Source organism: Apus apus, chromosome 3 (assembly GCF_020740795.1).
Source record: "Apus apus isolate bApuApu2 chromosome 3, bApuApu2.pri.cur, whole genome shotgun sequence".
Taxonomy (NCBI): domain Eukaryota; kingdom Metazoa; phylum Chordata; class Aves; order Apodiformes; family Apodidae; genus Apus; species Apus apus.
The window spans coordinates 92,987,319-93,002,331 of record NC_067284.1 but is presented as its reverse complement, the minus strand read 5'-3'; the positions used below and the strand labels follow the sequence as shown (position 1 = coordinate 93,002,331).

The window sequence follows — 15,013 nt, the reverse complement described above, 5'->3', positions numbered from 1 at the left end:
GCTTTCAGGATAAGGGCTCACAGGAGCTTTCACAGTAACATTAATGCTAAATTGTGTTTTCTGTTAAAGGGACAAACTTCAGTTTGAAAGGCCTTGCAAGTAGGTTCTGTACTGTATTAAACCAAATTATCACAGTAGCTTTAGCTTCAGCCAGACATCGCTGCACTTCAGGTCTGCCAGTGTCCACCCACTGCAGTAGTCAGAAACTGCTTTCTAGCCTTCTGTGAAACGTGCATGCTGCTTTCTTGAGGAACTGGAACATGTTTTCCAAAACATCCTTGTAAAAGTGTATGCTGGTGATGGCCCCTTTTCCTAAGCTCTCTGTGGGCTAAGTGCCTCTTCTTTCTAGATGACAAGTCCTTGCTTGAAAACAGTGAAGAACTGTGGGCAGGTGTTCAAAGGAAAAAGTTGCTGCAAATGGCAGAATCCAGCTGAGGTATTCTGATCCTGAGTATGTGCAGGCACCTGAATGCCACGAGTGGAAAACTTAAAATGTGCAGAAGAGTCGGATTCACTGAAAGTTAATTCTTCTTTCAAAACTTATAATAGGATTACAGTAATTAGAGGTTGGAATTTACTTCTGTTAATCACTTCATTCTCCCCTTTTAGTGCAGTTCTTTGCAGTGCCTCTTGGACTAAATAAATCTTGCTTTAGGCATCAAGCATTAGTGTTCTGTTAGAGAAGCCCTTTCAGAAATGGTCAGGGTTTTGGCATCATTGACCTGCACTGCCTCTGCCTGTTGGTTTTTTTTTTTGACTTGAGCTTTTTGAGGATCCTTTTTATTTTCTGTCAGTATCTTGGGGATGCCCAGTCAAGCTAATTGGAAAAAGTCATTAACTAAGAGAACATAACACAAAAGAGGAGCAGCCAAGGAATCCTGCACTGACCTGTGTTCAAAGTGGAACAAAAGTGAGAAACTTTTGAAGGTGGTGTTCAGATGAGCTGTCTTTGAAAGAATCTTCTGTGTGCCATGGGAAAAGGCCGTGTGTAACGAAATCCCTAAACACATAGTTTTGTCCTGTGCGTACTGTTAATATTTCCTCAAGAGAGATCACAGCTGAAGCTGCATTTCAGCCAGGGGACTCTTGCAACCTATTTGTGATTTCATTGTGATACTTGCAGAATCCAGGACTTGGCCAGACGTGTGTAAGTGAGCTCCTTCTGCTCCCCCTGTCTTTTGTTGGCTGTCAACATGGGTTTGTCAGGATGCTGAACAAAAGAAAACCACGCGTTATCAAACCCGCTTGGCCTAATTTGCAGTGTTGTGTAGAGCACGTGACTTGAAGCCAACTGCAGATTCCCCTTGGAGATTTTCAACGATGCTAGGGAATTTTTTTCTAGTGTAAGCTAGCAGTGTGGCCAGCTATTATAAAAGTAGCCCTCCTCCAGAAATTATTCTGGAAGTAAAGAACAACAGCAGTGAGCATTTGGTAGGACATGTAATAAAATGCTATAAGCTCTTGTGGAAGTCGGCAATGACAACACAGCTGTAGGACATCACCTGTCTTGGCTCAGCAGACCTGCAGAGATGGCCAGTGGGAGGCACACAGCAATGGCCACTGCCAGGAAACTCCTTAAGGACAGGTATTTTTTCACAGTGCAGTACCTACAAGGATAAGCACTGGAATTCATAAACCCGGAGGAGTAATTTCTCATAAGGAACATGTATGGAAAGCTGATGAGTTTTCTGGCTGTACTGCTTTGTTTTCTGAACACTTCTTGTTGTCAACTTCCAGTACACTTAGTGTTAACACAAACCCACCAAAAATGCCATTGGCTAATGGTAATGAACCCTTGGGGGAACAACTCTAATGCTATCATATTCCATGCTTAATCCACAGGTAAAGATCTAAGTGCAAATTCAGCTGTTATCCACTGTGTAAATTCTAAGAGTGTATTAAGAAGCCCTCATTTCTCAATTCAGGACTAGTTTAACAAGTGTTACTGGTTTTTGTTGTGTTTCCTAGGAGCCAACATCTTTCTTACCTCATCTGGACTGATAAAACTAGGAGACTTTGGCTGCTCAGTGAAACTGAAGAACAACACCCAGACAATGCCTGGAGAAGTGAATAGTACTTTGGGGACTGCAGGTGAGGAAGCACTTATGAATCAGATACTTGTCTAGTTACCACCATAAAAGAAGACACCTCTGCCAAGAGTCCAGCTGGAGTAAAATGATGTTTCAGGGAAACTTGATTTTACCTTAGCTAGTTAGATGTGCTTTACATCCAGAAGCCAAAACAACCAGTAATGTAACTGGAGCGATAAAATTTTATTTGCCTGGTAACTATAAAGATGCTGGAGCTTGTGTTTTCTGGGGTTGTATCTGTCTCTGTATCCTTACTGAAACAGCACAGCTGCTTAATCTAATTTTTAAACATGAAAATAACGGAAAACATATTGTTCCAGCATTTTCACTGTCACTTTTCAAACTGAAAGACAGTTAAGTTGCAAACGTGTGGAAGAACAAGAAGCCAGCAAATGACAAAACTTAGCAAGAAAAGCTGGGTGGTAATTCATTACAGATGTATTAGAAAGCATTTGGTTTGCCCAGTTAATCTCTTACTGTTTGTTGCTCCTTCTTCTGTATGAGCTAATGACATCATGTGTGTTGTTTCCAAGCGTACATGGCTCCAGAAGTAATCACTAGGGCTAAGGGAGAAGGGCACGGCCGCGCAGCAGACATCTGGAGCCTGGGCTGTGTCGTTATAGAGATGGTCACCGGCAAGGTAGGGATGTTTCCTGTGCTGAGTGCAAACTGTTCTTTGCAGTTTCTCTGCAAATTCTGGTCCCGCTCCTAGCAATCTGTTACACTTCAGTCTGCAAGTGCTGGGGTGGGTTTTAATTTCCTGGGTTACAGAAATATATGTTCTATTGGATAGCAAGTTACTCACTAAAACTTTGCACTTAGCAATGCTGTTACTTTTGCAGAGGCCTTGGCATGAATATGAGCACAACTTCCAGATAATGTATAAAGTGGGGATGGGTCATAAACCTCCTATTCCTGACAAAGTGAGCCCAGAAGGCAAAGACTTCCTCTGCCACTGCCTGGAAAGTGACCCAAAGATGAGGTGGACAGCCAGCCAGCTCCTCGATCATCCTTTTGTCAAGGTTTGTCTCATGGCTTTGGCTACAAAGACTGTAGATGGGAATTTGAGATGGCTTTAAGTTGGCTTCCTCATTTGTAGCTATGCTGCAGGGCTTTGTATTGCAGTGGGAGGCTGGTTATCAAGTTGATGTTGTCCAGAAAACAAGGTTTGGCACCTTTTCAGAAGCATATGTGATGTGGCTAGCAAACATCTGACTGGTGTGCACCATGCCATACACTTTCACTTTGATATGTATTATCTTTATGTTAAAAAGACTTTAACTCACTGGTAGTTAATTGGATCTGAAGGGCTCTGTGTCCAAACCCCCAGCGAGCACATATGCACAGACTGCTACAGAATATAGAGATATGGGTCCCCTCCATCACAGGTGAATCAGGCACATGCTTGAGAACTCTTCAGTGCACGGGTGTGCTTTTCTGTTAAGTTTATACTTAACGTTAAGTTCATATTGAATGTTTATCTGGCTGTTGTCACAACAGTATGCAGTGCTTGCATGATCTATGGTTTGATTCTTTGCTTAAGAATAGGCAAATTCACAGCTACAAATTAGGTGTATTTTTATTTATTTATTTAAATAAATAAATAAATAGGAGCATAGTAGGTTACTGGGTTCTGTCCCATTTTCCAGCATATAAAGTAGCTGGTATTCTGATTCATTAAATGTGTTTGGGATCATCATACCCATCCCTCTGACCAGGGCAACTGTAGCCAGCTCCCTTCTACCACAGAAACAGAGCTCTTCTTCAGGCACAGGAGAGTTGCATGGTGACAGTGGGAACAGTGGTATTCACATATCAACACTTTTAATTCATTATCTGTGTAACAGGAGAGAAAGGAAAAAGCTTGAAAGATGTTCAACAAAGATGCTAACAAAATGGATCTGCTGTCATCTTTGTGCTACAGTAGGGAGACAATTTAATCAATTGCCTTTTGTCCCCTTCACAGGTTTGCACAGATGAAGAATGAAGTTACTCAATCTCTGGCCTTTTTTATTCTGGCAAGATACCTTTAAATCACTACTGTATGTAATATTTACATAAAGACTGTGCTGAGAAACAGTATAAAAGTTGAACTTATGAAGACTGCACAAGTGACGAGCGTCACTTTCTCTGCTGCTCCTGTATGTTTTACTTGGCACATGTTGCTCATGTGATACTGTCTGCAAGTTGGAAGAAGCTGCATGTTTCAGTGAAAGTGCCATTACTACTGTAAATGGACCATACCTTTTTGTTCTTTCTCCCGTTTCTCATTTGATTGAGAACTGTAATGTTAATATGTAGTATTTTTGAACTCTTTAGGTTCAGAAAAATGCTGTAGTGTTTATCAGGCGTTTTGGACCTTGTTTTTTAATCTGTTTGTTGAGTGCACTGACTGTGAACTTTTACTGGGTTTTTGTTTATTTGTTTTTCGCAAGCTTCAGATTTGTTATGCACAAGGCTGATTAACAAAATTTTAAAAGAAGTTTTTTCTCAATAAATGGTTTATTTTAGGACTCGTTGGTGAAGGGTTTTTCTTCTGAAAATAAGTACGTGGGGTTGTGTGGCATTAGTACAAGTTTAAAAAGTCCTGGTACAGTTACCTTAAAATAGGTAAGTTATAAAGCTGTAGAACTTGATTTAATATTTGGCTTCATGCTAAAGTCCTGTCTTTCCTCTTAATTCCACAAATCCATGCTTTGTTAAAAGTTGTGGGGTAGCTTTTAACAGCTGGGTGAGCTATTGAGGGGTTTCATGAAATCTGACATTTCAATCAAGAAAAGCATGAGCCTCACTGTGCAGGTCACCAGTGCAGTGTATCTAGGCTCTAAAAAAAAATACGCAATGCTGAATTTGAACAAAGCCCTTCCCTTCAAGTCTCTGTTTTCAGTTAAAATAGGAAGTACATTGTCATCTTCAGCAACAGACTATGAAAGGATCTGAGGTAAACCCTGACACGCTCCCGCCCTCCTCCCCAGTCTCACAACCTGGCCTGCTGAGTGCTTCACTCTGTGGTAGATCCTAAGTATCCAGTTTGTGTCCTCATTTGCCTTGCTTCATGTGCCCTTGTAGGCCAACAGAAACCACAGACAGCTTTTAAGCATTAGGATAAAGGTGAAAAGTAAACTGTTACTTACTAGTTCATTGTTGCTATCCAAAAGAAAACTCATTCACTACACCTCAGCTTTTTATACTTTTATTTTTGTATAAACAACCATTAAGACTACTTTTGTTAAGGCAGTAGTAGAACACAGTTGCATGTGAGGACAAGGGGCAAACACTGCTTCCAAGTGGCATATGTCATTCTTTTAATACAGTGAACTGGACTAGTTTAATTTTGGCAAGCACCACTGAGCTTTCTCTGTTGCCAGTGAACACTGGAAGGACCCCGTGGTGCAGTCCTTGTGCGCCGGGACTTCTAGACATACTTAGGAGGAGGGATCCAGGGGTGGTGGGTTTGGCCCTCAGCTTGTTCTAAGGGTTGGTCCCACAGAAAGGGGTATGAAATAGTCTGAACACTTTCAGAGCACTTACATGTTTGGTATTTCCCTCTGGGAGAAGTGGCACTGCATGCAGTTGGAGAAGAAAGGACCAAGATTCATAAGGAATGTTAAATGTCTCCCTCCCAGCATGTAAAATGAGTGGCTCTTTAAAAAGGAAAAAAAAAGCAGCACTAGTTTCTATCACTACATGAATATGTATTTACTGCTCAGAACTACTCACCCCTGTGTACAGGGCTCATTCTATGACCCTGAGAAAAGCCCATGGTATCTGTCAAGTAAGGCTGATAGTAAAAAGCTAGCTTGGAGAGATCTTTTCTCTCTTCCCACCTCCCCCCATTTTCAAAGTCTTGTGTACAGTGTCTTCAGGTCTGGATCATTAACATGCCTGATGCATTCCTACAGAATAGCTGGACCTTCCAACAAAACTACAGGCTATAATATAATACTCTGTTTTCCACTGTCAAGATTGGTTTAGCAAATAGAGTGCAGGACAAGATTAGCTTTATAAGCTTGGCAGTATTTTCTGATCTTGGGCTTTATTATCATGTGTTGATAAACTACACAAAAAGCCTGTTTGTTATACTTTTTACTGCCTCCAGTCTCAAAAACCACTTGCTACTCATACTAAAAGCACTACTACACCTGCCCTTTAGGTGCTGCATTTTAAGAAGACTAGTTTCTGAATAATCTGATGTACTGAACAGCAAATGCGTATTTCATGGTATGACTGATACTTTGTTGAATTAGTCCCTGTTTTTTCTGGCCTCAGAGAAACAGTTTTTAATACCAGCTGCTAGAACTAAGACTGCCCACTTTCTTCACTGGAGACACAGGCTGTTCATTCCCAGACTCCTGGTTTAGCCTTATGTGCAATGAAAATGTACCATGGTTGACAGTGCCACTTATCATCCCCACTGCTCAGTATCAGTGTCTTTACATTTTAACTTTGGGGTTTTTTTTCAATCATAATTGCTGGTTGCAAGCCCTCTCCTTTTTTCTTTTTTTCTTTTTAAACAAGCTTTTTTTATAACTGATTCTAGCTGCATTTGGCTCAGAAGGCTGTCAAAGCAAGGCCAGAGAGCCTTTAAAAAACTCTAAGCCATACCACTGTCCTAGATCTCTCCTACTTTCCCTCTTCTCCCCAAAAGAAAAGCAAAACGTAATTTAACTCTTACTTGAGGCTGATTCTGATGAGGCACCATGTCTACTAATTTATCAGAAAAGACAGACAAGCAGATCAACGGATCACAACAAAATGGGGGTGGGGCATAACTTTTAATGCAGGCTTTGCATTAAATACTTAGTTACAGCATACCCAGTTGTTCTGTGTCCACCATTGTTAGGAAGGCCTAGAGTTTTAGTCAGTGATTACAACTGAAAGGAATTCTACTACTTCAGTTTTTCCAAACTCTAAATGGCATTTACTGAAAAGAATTACAGGTTTCGGCTACCCCTCTGATGTATTGCCTGGGGAAAGATCTGGCAGTGGGTAAGTTAAGCTCTAATCATGGCCCAAGGCCAAATTCTACTCCAGGTTATGCCACTGCAAGGTTCTCATCTAAGAAAATGGGCCTTTAGTCAGGATCTGGCTGAAATTTTAAAGGGCCCATGTGGTGCACACTGAGGGAGTAAGTTCTAGCTGTAGAAAAAAACACTACTGCAAGTTGTGCCTGGTTAGTAGAGCTGCTTCAGTCCAATACTGGTATAACCAAGCAGAGCATCTTACTTAATTTAAACACTGACAGATTATGGTTGTTAAAACTGTTAACATGTGATCTACACAACTATCAATTTTAATCATCTTGTAACAATCTTCTGACTTTATCCATTCCTTAGAGCAAGTTAAGAAAGATAAAACCTGTACCTCTGGTTAGTTTAGTCCAGGTAGAGTCTCATCCTACAAGCACACTGGAATATTTTTTTTTGTTTTCTTCAAGACTTAAGACACTTTATAGGAAAACAAACCAAGCAACCAAATGCAAGCCTGTTGTAGAGAGTATACGAAGGACTGCATCTTTCAAGCACGTCATCCAGCCCAAACCCCCAGAGAAAAATTACAGGAGCACAAATTCAGATATGCCTGGCAATTGCTTATCCTACCCTTCCTCTGATCTCACTTGAAGGACCATGATATGCACTTAAGAGTTTTCAGAAGTTACATTGCTTCCCTTTGGATTGATGCAGTCTCTGAAGATGCTACTTTTGTTTCTCCTTGTTGTCATTGTTGCCATAGGTAGAGCCCTTGTCAATTTCTGTAACACCTATCATCCATCTGACACCAACAGAAGCTGCAATATAAATAAAAAATGAAGTTAAAAGCAGTTTGCAGACAGAAACTGAAGGTCTGTACAAGTGTAACATTTTGAATGGGATCAGCAGCATTTCCAGCCCTACCACAGCAGCATTCATAGCGAGTACTTATACTTGACCTTTGATGAAAGGTACCCCTTGCACCCCTGTATCAAGTAAGCTGTCCGTAGTATTTATTAAGGAAGATCCTAGTCACTGGCCTCACACTAGACATGTCCTCTCCCACCAGCAGGGAAGAGGCTACTACGTGCCTCTTCTGTGTGAGCAGCACAGGACAATGTGCTCTCAGCCCTGTTAAACCTTAGACAAAGCTGGCTGTGAAACGGGGGTGCTGTGGAGCTGCTGGTGTTACCCAGCTCCCAGGAGTACCAGAATGTACAAATGTATCAGCATGCGATGTGTGACAGGGAAGGGAAGAGTGCCTGCTGTCACAGTCCTCATGCCTGCAAGAGCATGAGCGAGTGCAAGGGCACTTCAGAGCTTGATAAACATGTAACTTGTGACATTTTTTAAGTACAGCTCATGAAACAGCCCATTTCAAGAGTCCAGGTTAATTTAGAAGAGACTTTTATAGTTGATTTAGTGGTACTGTGCACAAGAATGTATGTGTTTGTAGCACCTGAAGAGATTGCCTAAATGAAACGCAACTTAGCCTAAACCCTCCCCATCCCCTCACTGGTTTTGAGCATTGTTTTGTTGTTTGGTTTTTTTTGTAAAAGGGTTTAGCTGCCCAAAATGTATTATTCCAAAGCTTCTGCTCAGCTACTGTACATATCCAGAACTGCCACACTTCTTTCAGGCCTAAACCTACTTGGAAATTGTAAGCACCCTCCCTCTGCTCAGAATGCTTTTTCACAAAAATCTCAAGAAAGCCACAAACCTCCTCCTAAGCCTCTGAATCTCAGTTTCTTCCTGGCCTGAAAGGCCCTGTCCTGTGAGGTGCTCTAAATGCCTCATTTCCATCAGTCTTGACCTAAGATGACCTTGAACAATTCATCATCAACCAAGGGGCTCTTTGTGGTCAAGTCAGAGCCTGAGATGACCAAAAGAAGCCAGAGGCTTCACACCATTACCAGGCATCAACTGCCAACAGCAGGGGTGATGCTGCTTTTTAGCACAGGAATGGGAGAGGCTGTCAGATGGCAACCAGTGCTGCCCAGTGCTCTACCAGTTGCTTGATTGTCCAGCTGTAACCTGGCTTCACCACATCAACCATCACTCTTAAATAGTTACTTCTCTCTTTTGCATCAAGCAACCTGAAGTGGAGCACAGACTATTGAAAAAAATGGTGTAACTCTAAGCAAGGCAACTTGAAAAGAGCTGAATATATTATTGAAGTAAGAAGACAGGCTAAAAAGCAGCTCTGCAGAGAAAGACCTGGACTTCCCTGTGGATGCCAGCAATGTGCCCTTTGGGAAAGAAGGATGAAGCTGCCCAAGGCTGCATTAGGAAGAGAGCTTCAAGCAGGCTGAGGAAGATGATCCTTTCTACCCCGCTCAGCAGTGGTGAGGCACATCTGCGGTGCTGGGTCCAGTTTGGGCTCCCTGGTACAAGAGAGACATGGATATACTAGAGTGAGGGCAGTGAAAGCCATGGAGATAATTAAGGGAATAGATGAAGCATCTTCCATATGAGAGGTGGAAGGACTGGGACTGTTTGTGGCTTAGAGAAGTTTGGTGCATTTTTATCAATGTGCATAAATATCTGAAGGGAGGATGTAAAGCAAATGGAGCCAGGCCCTTCTCAGTGGTGCCCAGTGACAGGACAGAAGGCAATGGAGGTTCCCTCTGAGCACAAGAAAAAAAAAAAAATCTTTACTGTGCATGTGGTTGAGCACTGGCACAGGCTGACCAAGGAGGTTGTGGAGTCTCCATCTTTGCAGATACTAAAAACCCAATGGGACACAGCCATGAGCAACCTGATGTAGCTAATCCTGCTCTGTGTGGGGATTTGGACTAGATGATCTCCAGAGGTGCCCTCCCACCTCAGCTATTGACTTCTGTCTAGTTTTGCTTGGATGAAAGGCAATGTTTATTTTGCTCTCTTAAAATACCAGCACTTACAGACTCAACTACAGACTTGTGTTCTGTACCACGACAGTAAATTAAGTGATAATTTTTAGAAGTGCAAGTGGTAGCTGGATACCAGAGATAAGTCACACATGATGTGACAAAGCAATGGCTGAACAGACAGCTGGGCCGCTGCTGGGACTGTCCCTGGGTCTCCTGGATGACTGGGCAGGCAGGGCTCTCTCACAGGCAGATAGCTGTGCAGTGCACAGCCCAGAAAGGGAGATGGCTTCTAGGGCATTCACTGGCACTTACACTCCACTGTTAGTGAATGAAAATGGGACAAGCAAAGAGTTTCACTCTCACAAACAGAAAAGGAAAAAACCATCTCTGACATTTAAATGGGCATGAGCTAGGGAAGATGAGGAAGATCCAACATGTAGCCTGCAGTCTGGGATCATAACATATTAGTAAGCATGAAATCATTTTGATTTTATCCGGAAGGGGTTGAACCAGCACGTGGAGATGCACACAGAGCATAAATAGGAGCAGCTATTATAGCAACCACACAGCACACTGGGTATTTCATCCATTTGGAGGAATACCACTGCCTAGACACCAGAAAATACCTAGTTCAGCAGTTCCATTTTTTTTTCTTCTCCTTTGCTCCCTAGCAGAAATTGCCACTGCCCTTCTGTCCTCATTTCACCCTGCCACCTGAGGCAACCTGGGCAAGGTGGGGTGCAAGGAGGAATACTCATGTTTGCAAAGACTGTGGAAGCAAAGTGGGGATGAGTGCTGAGATGCCTCTGGTTTCTCACTGTGCTACAACCTGCCTCCTCTCCACAACTCTCCTGGAGCCTTTTTGCACACCCTAGTGATACCATCATATTTAAGGATTGATTGTGTTGTTTCAAATACAAGTATAGTAAGGGGAACTTAGGGTTTTTTACTACAAGGAAAATATAAGACATGAGGGTATAGCCTCAGGCTGCTCCAGGGGAGGTTTAGGTTGGATATTAGGAAGTACTTCCTCACAGAGAGGGTGATTAGACATTGGAATGGACTTCCCAGGAAAGTGGTGGAGGCACTGTCCCTAGAGGTGTTCAAGGAAAGGCTGGATGTGGCACTTAGTGCCATGGTCTAGCCCATGTGGTGTTGGTCACAGGCTGGATCTGATGATCTTAAAGGTCTTTTCCAGCCTGTAAGCAAGGGAGATAAGCAAGAATTATGCCTAACTTAACAAGCTGTGGAGTTTAAGCCCTCCCTGCAAGAGCAGGAGGGAGAAGCTATTTGCTGAGGCAACCCTGTGCTGCTCCACAGCAAACTACAGAAGGTAACTGAGCACCTGCTGGTTTTCTGCCCATCATTACTCACCAGCCAAAAGATGCAGGAGCTTCCTGAGGACCAGCTCTGCCTGTCAGAGCACTGGGGGCTGAGCCAACACAAATAAGACAGAGGCAACAGTGGAATCTCCTTCTTAGAATATTCTTTAGCTCCAAGAAAGCTACCACCTTCACACATAGTACCACATCCCTCAGCAAAAACCTTAGTTCAGAGTAGAGGATTTCCACCCTTACTGTCATACCTCAAGCTTTCTTCTCATCTGCTACCTGGGTTTCGTACCACACAAGCAGGTACTATAAGCAGCACAGCAGGTAGGGGCATAAATGTTTCCCATATACAGTCTGCTGTACACTGAGTTACATAGGTTATACAGGTAAATGAAAATTTGTACAACTAAAGCTTATACAAGTGGTAGAAATTGCCACTAGGGGCCTATCTCACTAGAGAAGAAACAAGCAAGCAATAAAAAAAAACAAACCACCACAACAACAACATCAAAAAACCCCACAAAACCAACCAAACAAAAAAAGACCAACCAACCACATCAACAACCAAGTTTTTTAAGCACAAGGCTGAAAAGCCAGATTGTCTGGCAGCTCCACCAACCCACAGAACCAACACAGGCAGATTCCTGCATATGGTTTGTATCCTCCTGTTGTTGGAAAACTTCCTGTAACACTGCTGACTCATGCTCTCCTCAGTTTCCACTCATCTGATTCTGAAGGCATCAACAGCCTTGCTGTCCAGTTCACATCAGGCTCTCACCCTTCAGTCCACATTCTGCACTTTGACGGTGTCAAGCCACCAAGGACTCACACACAATTGGTACTGTGGTCCATGGGAACAGGTTTTCTAATAGCACTGTGCACATACTGTACAGCAGACATACAACAGTTCCTCTGGAATCTAAGCTGCCTCATTACTCCATACGCTTGGTTCTCTCACCCATAACTGATACTTAACTGCTGGCCCCATGCTATAAGCCCAGATGCTCTTATGCTTTTAGCATTAGACGTGTAAGAGCTACTTCTCCATTAAAAAAATAAGAGAAACTCTCTCATCTCTTGCAGACAGAAGCAACCCTTTTAACTGCTGTTGACAGCTCTATAATAAAATACTTCAAGAGCATGAAGGTTGTCCTCTTCAACACAAGTTGACAAAACATGAAAGGCAACCTAACACTGGGTTCTTCGCAGCCAAATTAGATTGGGGAAGCAGGAGGAGGAAAAAGAAGCTGCTGCTGTCAAATACCAATACTAACCTTTGACAGACTCACTCACTGCTTTAACACCAAAATATAAGCCCTAAATTTTAAATAGCAGTTGTGAGTTAAGTACATAAATCTCTTGCCATGTATTCTTTGAAACTTAAGCCAGTTTTAAAAATAGACTTTTGTCCCTCGAACTGCTTGAGAATTTATTCTCTGGAGCAGGGGCTGTCCTGTGTTGGTTCAAGCAGTATCACAAATGGCTCCTGGTTGCAGACTGGTAGTTGGACATTAGGACACTGCAATGATTATTATGAGTATAAATAGCCAAATTGCTGCACAGCGAAGCAAGAGTGAATGCCTCAGCATTCTCAGTATAAAGAGGGGACATAATTTATTTAGGAATGAAAGTGTCTGAGCTGAACCAGCAGAGCTATATATACATTGGTTACTCGTTCCCTGGATCTGAGAGTTAAGGGCTGAAGGACTACAGTGCTCTCACTCCAGTCTGACTGAACAGGACACTTCTCTTAAGGTTCTTTGCACCTCAACAGCCAGTTACTTATAAGCCACTAAGTGTTTTACTGGAGAGCACAATTAGCAGAGAGACTACCCAAAAGACAAATGACACTCTGAAAACAAAGCAAGAGGTACCAGCTAAAAGGACCTCCTAGTTCCTCTGGTCTTTCCTATTAGAAAGTTTACAAACACCTTGTGCTATCTGCACCTATGCTAATAAAGATAAGGCTATCAGGTACTGACATTTGCCCTTAGAAACATCAATCTACTTATTGATATTAGGGACTGCAATAAGCTCCCCCATTCTGGAGTATCAGGTGAGCTGTCAATTTGCCACATTAAAAAATAATGTCCCAAAGCTGCCTTATGCTGCTTCAGCTAACAAACACAGGAAAAAGGTCTACTAGGAGAAAAGGCAATTTTATCACCTGATCACAATGGTAAAAATATCCCTCTGATTTACAGAAAAAAGCTTCCTTTTCCATTGTTAAGCCAGAAGGCACCAATCACTGCTGACACTGGAAAAGACAGCAGAAACAGTCCTCCCTGCTTGGCTACAAACTGAATCTGCCAGGCTGACAGTTCCAGTTGGCACCAAGAATCACAACCTCCACAGTACATTCATGTTCATCTACTGATGCCTCCTGGCCATTGCAGAAGTCACTTCAGAGACCTTGCCTAAAGCTGGTGACAGAACTGCAAAATAAATTACTGTTTTTTCTTCTGTCAGAAGACTGCTGCATCACTCCCAGAACATTCATGACAGGGATACCCTTTGGGATATAAAACACAGTTTGGGGAGAATGGCTTTGCTACAGAAACTCAGCTATTGGCTAAAAAAGTCAATGTGACAGCATGGGATGAAATTTTTACATGTTTCTACAGAAAAAGACCAGTGATTCCTAACTAGCAATAACATTGCTTTTAAGGGTATATAGTAAAACAGAAACAGACAATAACATACTAAGGGAATCACTGGTCTTTTGGCAAGAAATGATACATTACATTTAAGCGATAAACCAGTTCTGATTTTTGTTTGTTTTTTTTATTGAAGGCTGAGTTCCTTGCACTCCCATGGATTCTCTTCCCTCCACAGCCTCACGGAGACTACTGTCTGCTAATAAGTGACATCATCATCATCATCATCATCATCATCTTTATTTTGCCTGCTCATCAGCCGGACGGAGATGGCAGGCTGAGTCTACTGAGGCAACAGCCACGACCACAGGTAATGCAGTGTCTTCCACTGGCCACATTCCTGGCCAGTTACAAGCACTTTGGGTTTGATCACACCAGGTATTTGGAGTGATAAAAGAGCTGTTGCTAAGCACAAGGATCTTTCAAATGCAGCAGAAGACTGCAACCTGCAACATCCCACAGATGTGGCAGGCCCACAAAGGGCAGCGATGCACATGGTACAGCAGGCTGTTACTCTCACTACAGTGCATTCCTCAGCTGTGCTTCTGGAGCCTGGGAGCTCAGGCATTCATTTTGGCAGCAGACTGCTACTGTAGCTTTCTGTTAGCTCCAGCGTTACAAATAACCTGAGAACCTTTGGATTATCACTGCATTCTGAAGAGGATTCATGGCAGTCTGCTTACTAATCTTTCCTGGTGGATAGAAGAAGAAAACTAAGAGTAAGACATCAAGAAAAGGAAAAAAAAAAAAATAATGAGGTTTTTGCTGTCCATTCTTAGTAGCATCATAGCTTTTTTCTTTTCAGATTATTTTGTTCATTTCTTGATGAGAGAGATGTTACCTAGCTGCACTAATGGCAAGATGACATTGGACTTAAGGTGGATTAGATGTGATGTGGTGTCACTCAGCTAAATTAATAAGGGATAAATCCAGATGCCACAATGCCAAGCATTGAAGCATCTCATCCTGAAGTTAAAATCCAGAATTCCAAATCATGTAGTGAGGCTCTCTGTGGAAGGTACACAAGCCATAAGGCACTTTGGAACGGAACCCAAACAACCAGCCAACTGAGCAGAGAAGCTGAATTAAGAGGAAAATGCTGAAGGAAAGATG

At 42.5% G+C, this 15,013-nt stretch overlaps 2 protein-coding genes across 8 annotated transcripts in view; one reads left to right on the top strand and one right to left on the bottom strand.

Annotated features, from left to right (window-relative positions):
* MAP3K4 (mitogen-activated protein kinase kinase kinase 4) overlaps positions 1-4,603 on the top strand; it is a 67,538-nt gene extending 62,935 nt beyond the window's left edge. For all 5 annotated transcript variants that reach the window (XM_051613289.1, XM_051613288.1, XM_051613293.1 and 2 more), the window contains 4 exons: positions 1,969-2,091; positions 2,624-2,730; positions 2,933-3,112; positions 4,057-4,603. In XM_051613289.1, the coding sequence (XP_051469249.1) occupies positions 1,969-2,091; positions 2,624-2,730; positions 2,933-3,112; positions 4,057-4,077 (431 nt within the window). In that variant the 3' untranslated portion in view covers positions 4,078-4,603. The remainder of the gene's footprint in view (positions 1-1,968; positions 2,092-2,623; positions 2,731-2,932; positions 3,113-4,056) is intronic.
* Positions 4,604-5,229: 626 nt separating this feature from the next.
* The window catches only part of AGPAT4 (1-acylglycerol-3-phosphate O-acyltransferase 4), a 77,589-nt gene continuing 67,805 nt past the window's right edge, over positions 5,230-15,013 (bottom strand). For 2 of the 3 annotated variants that reach the window (XM_051615310.1, XM_051615311.1), the window contains exon 9: positions 8,666-9,444. In XM_051615310.1, coding sequence (XP_051471270.1) covers positions 9,251-9,444 — 194 coding nt within the window. In that variant the 3' untranslated portion in view covers positions 8,666-9,250. Of the gene's footprint in view, positions 7,879-8,665; positions 9,445-15,013 lie in introns of those variants that run through there. The other variant, XM_051615312.1, reaches the window with a different exon arrangement.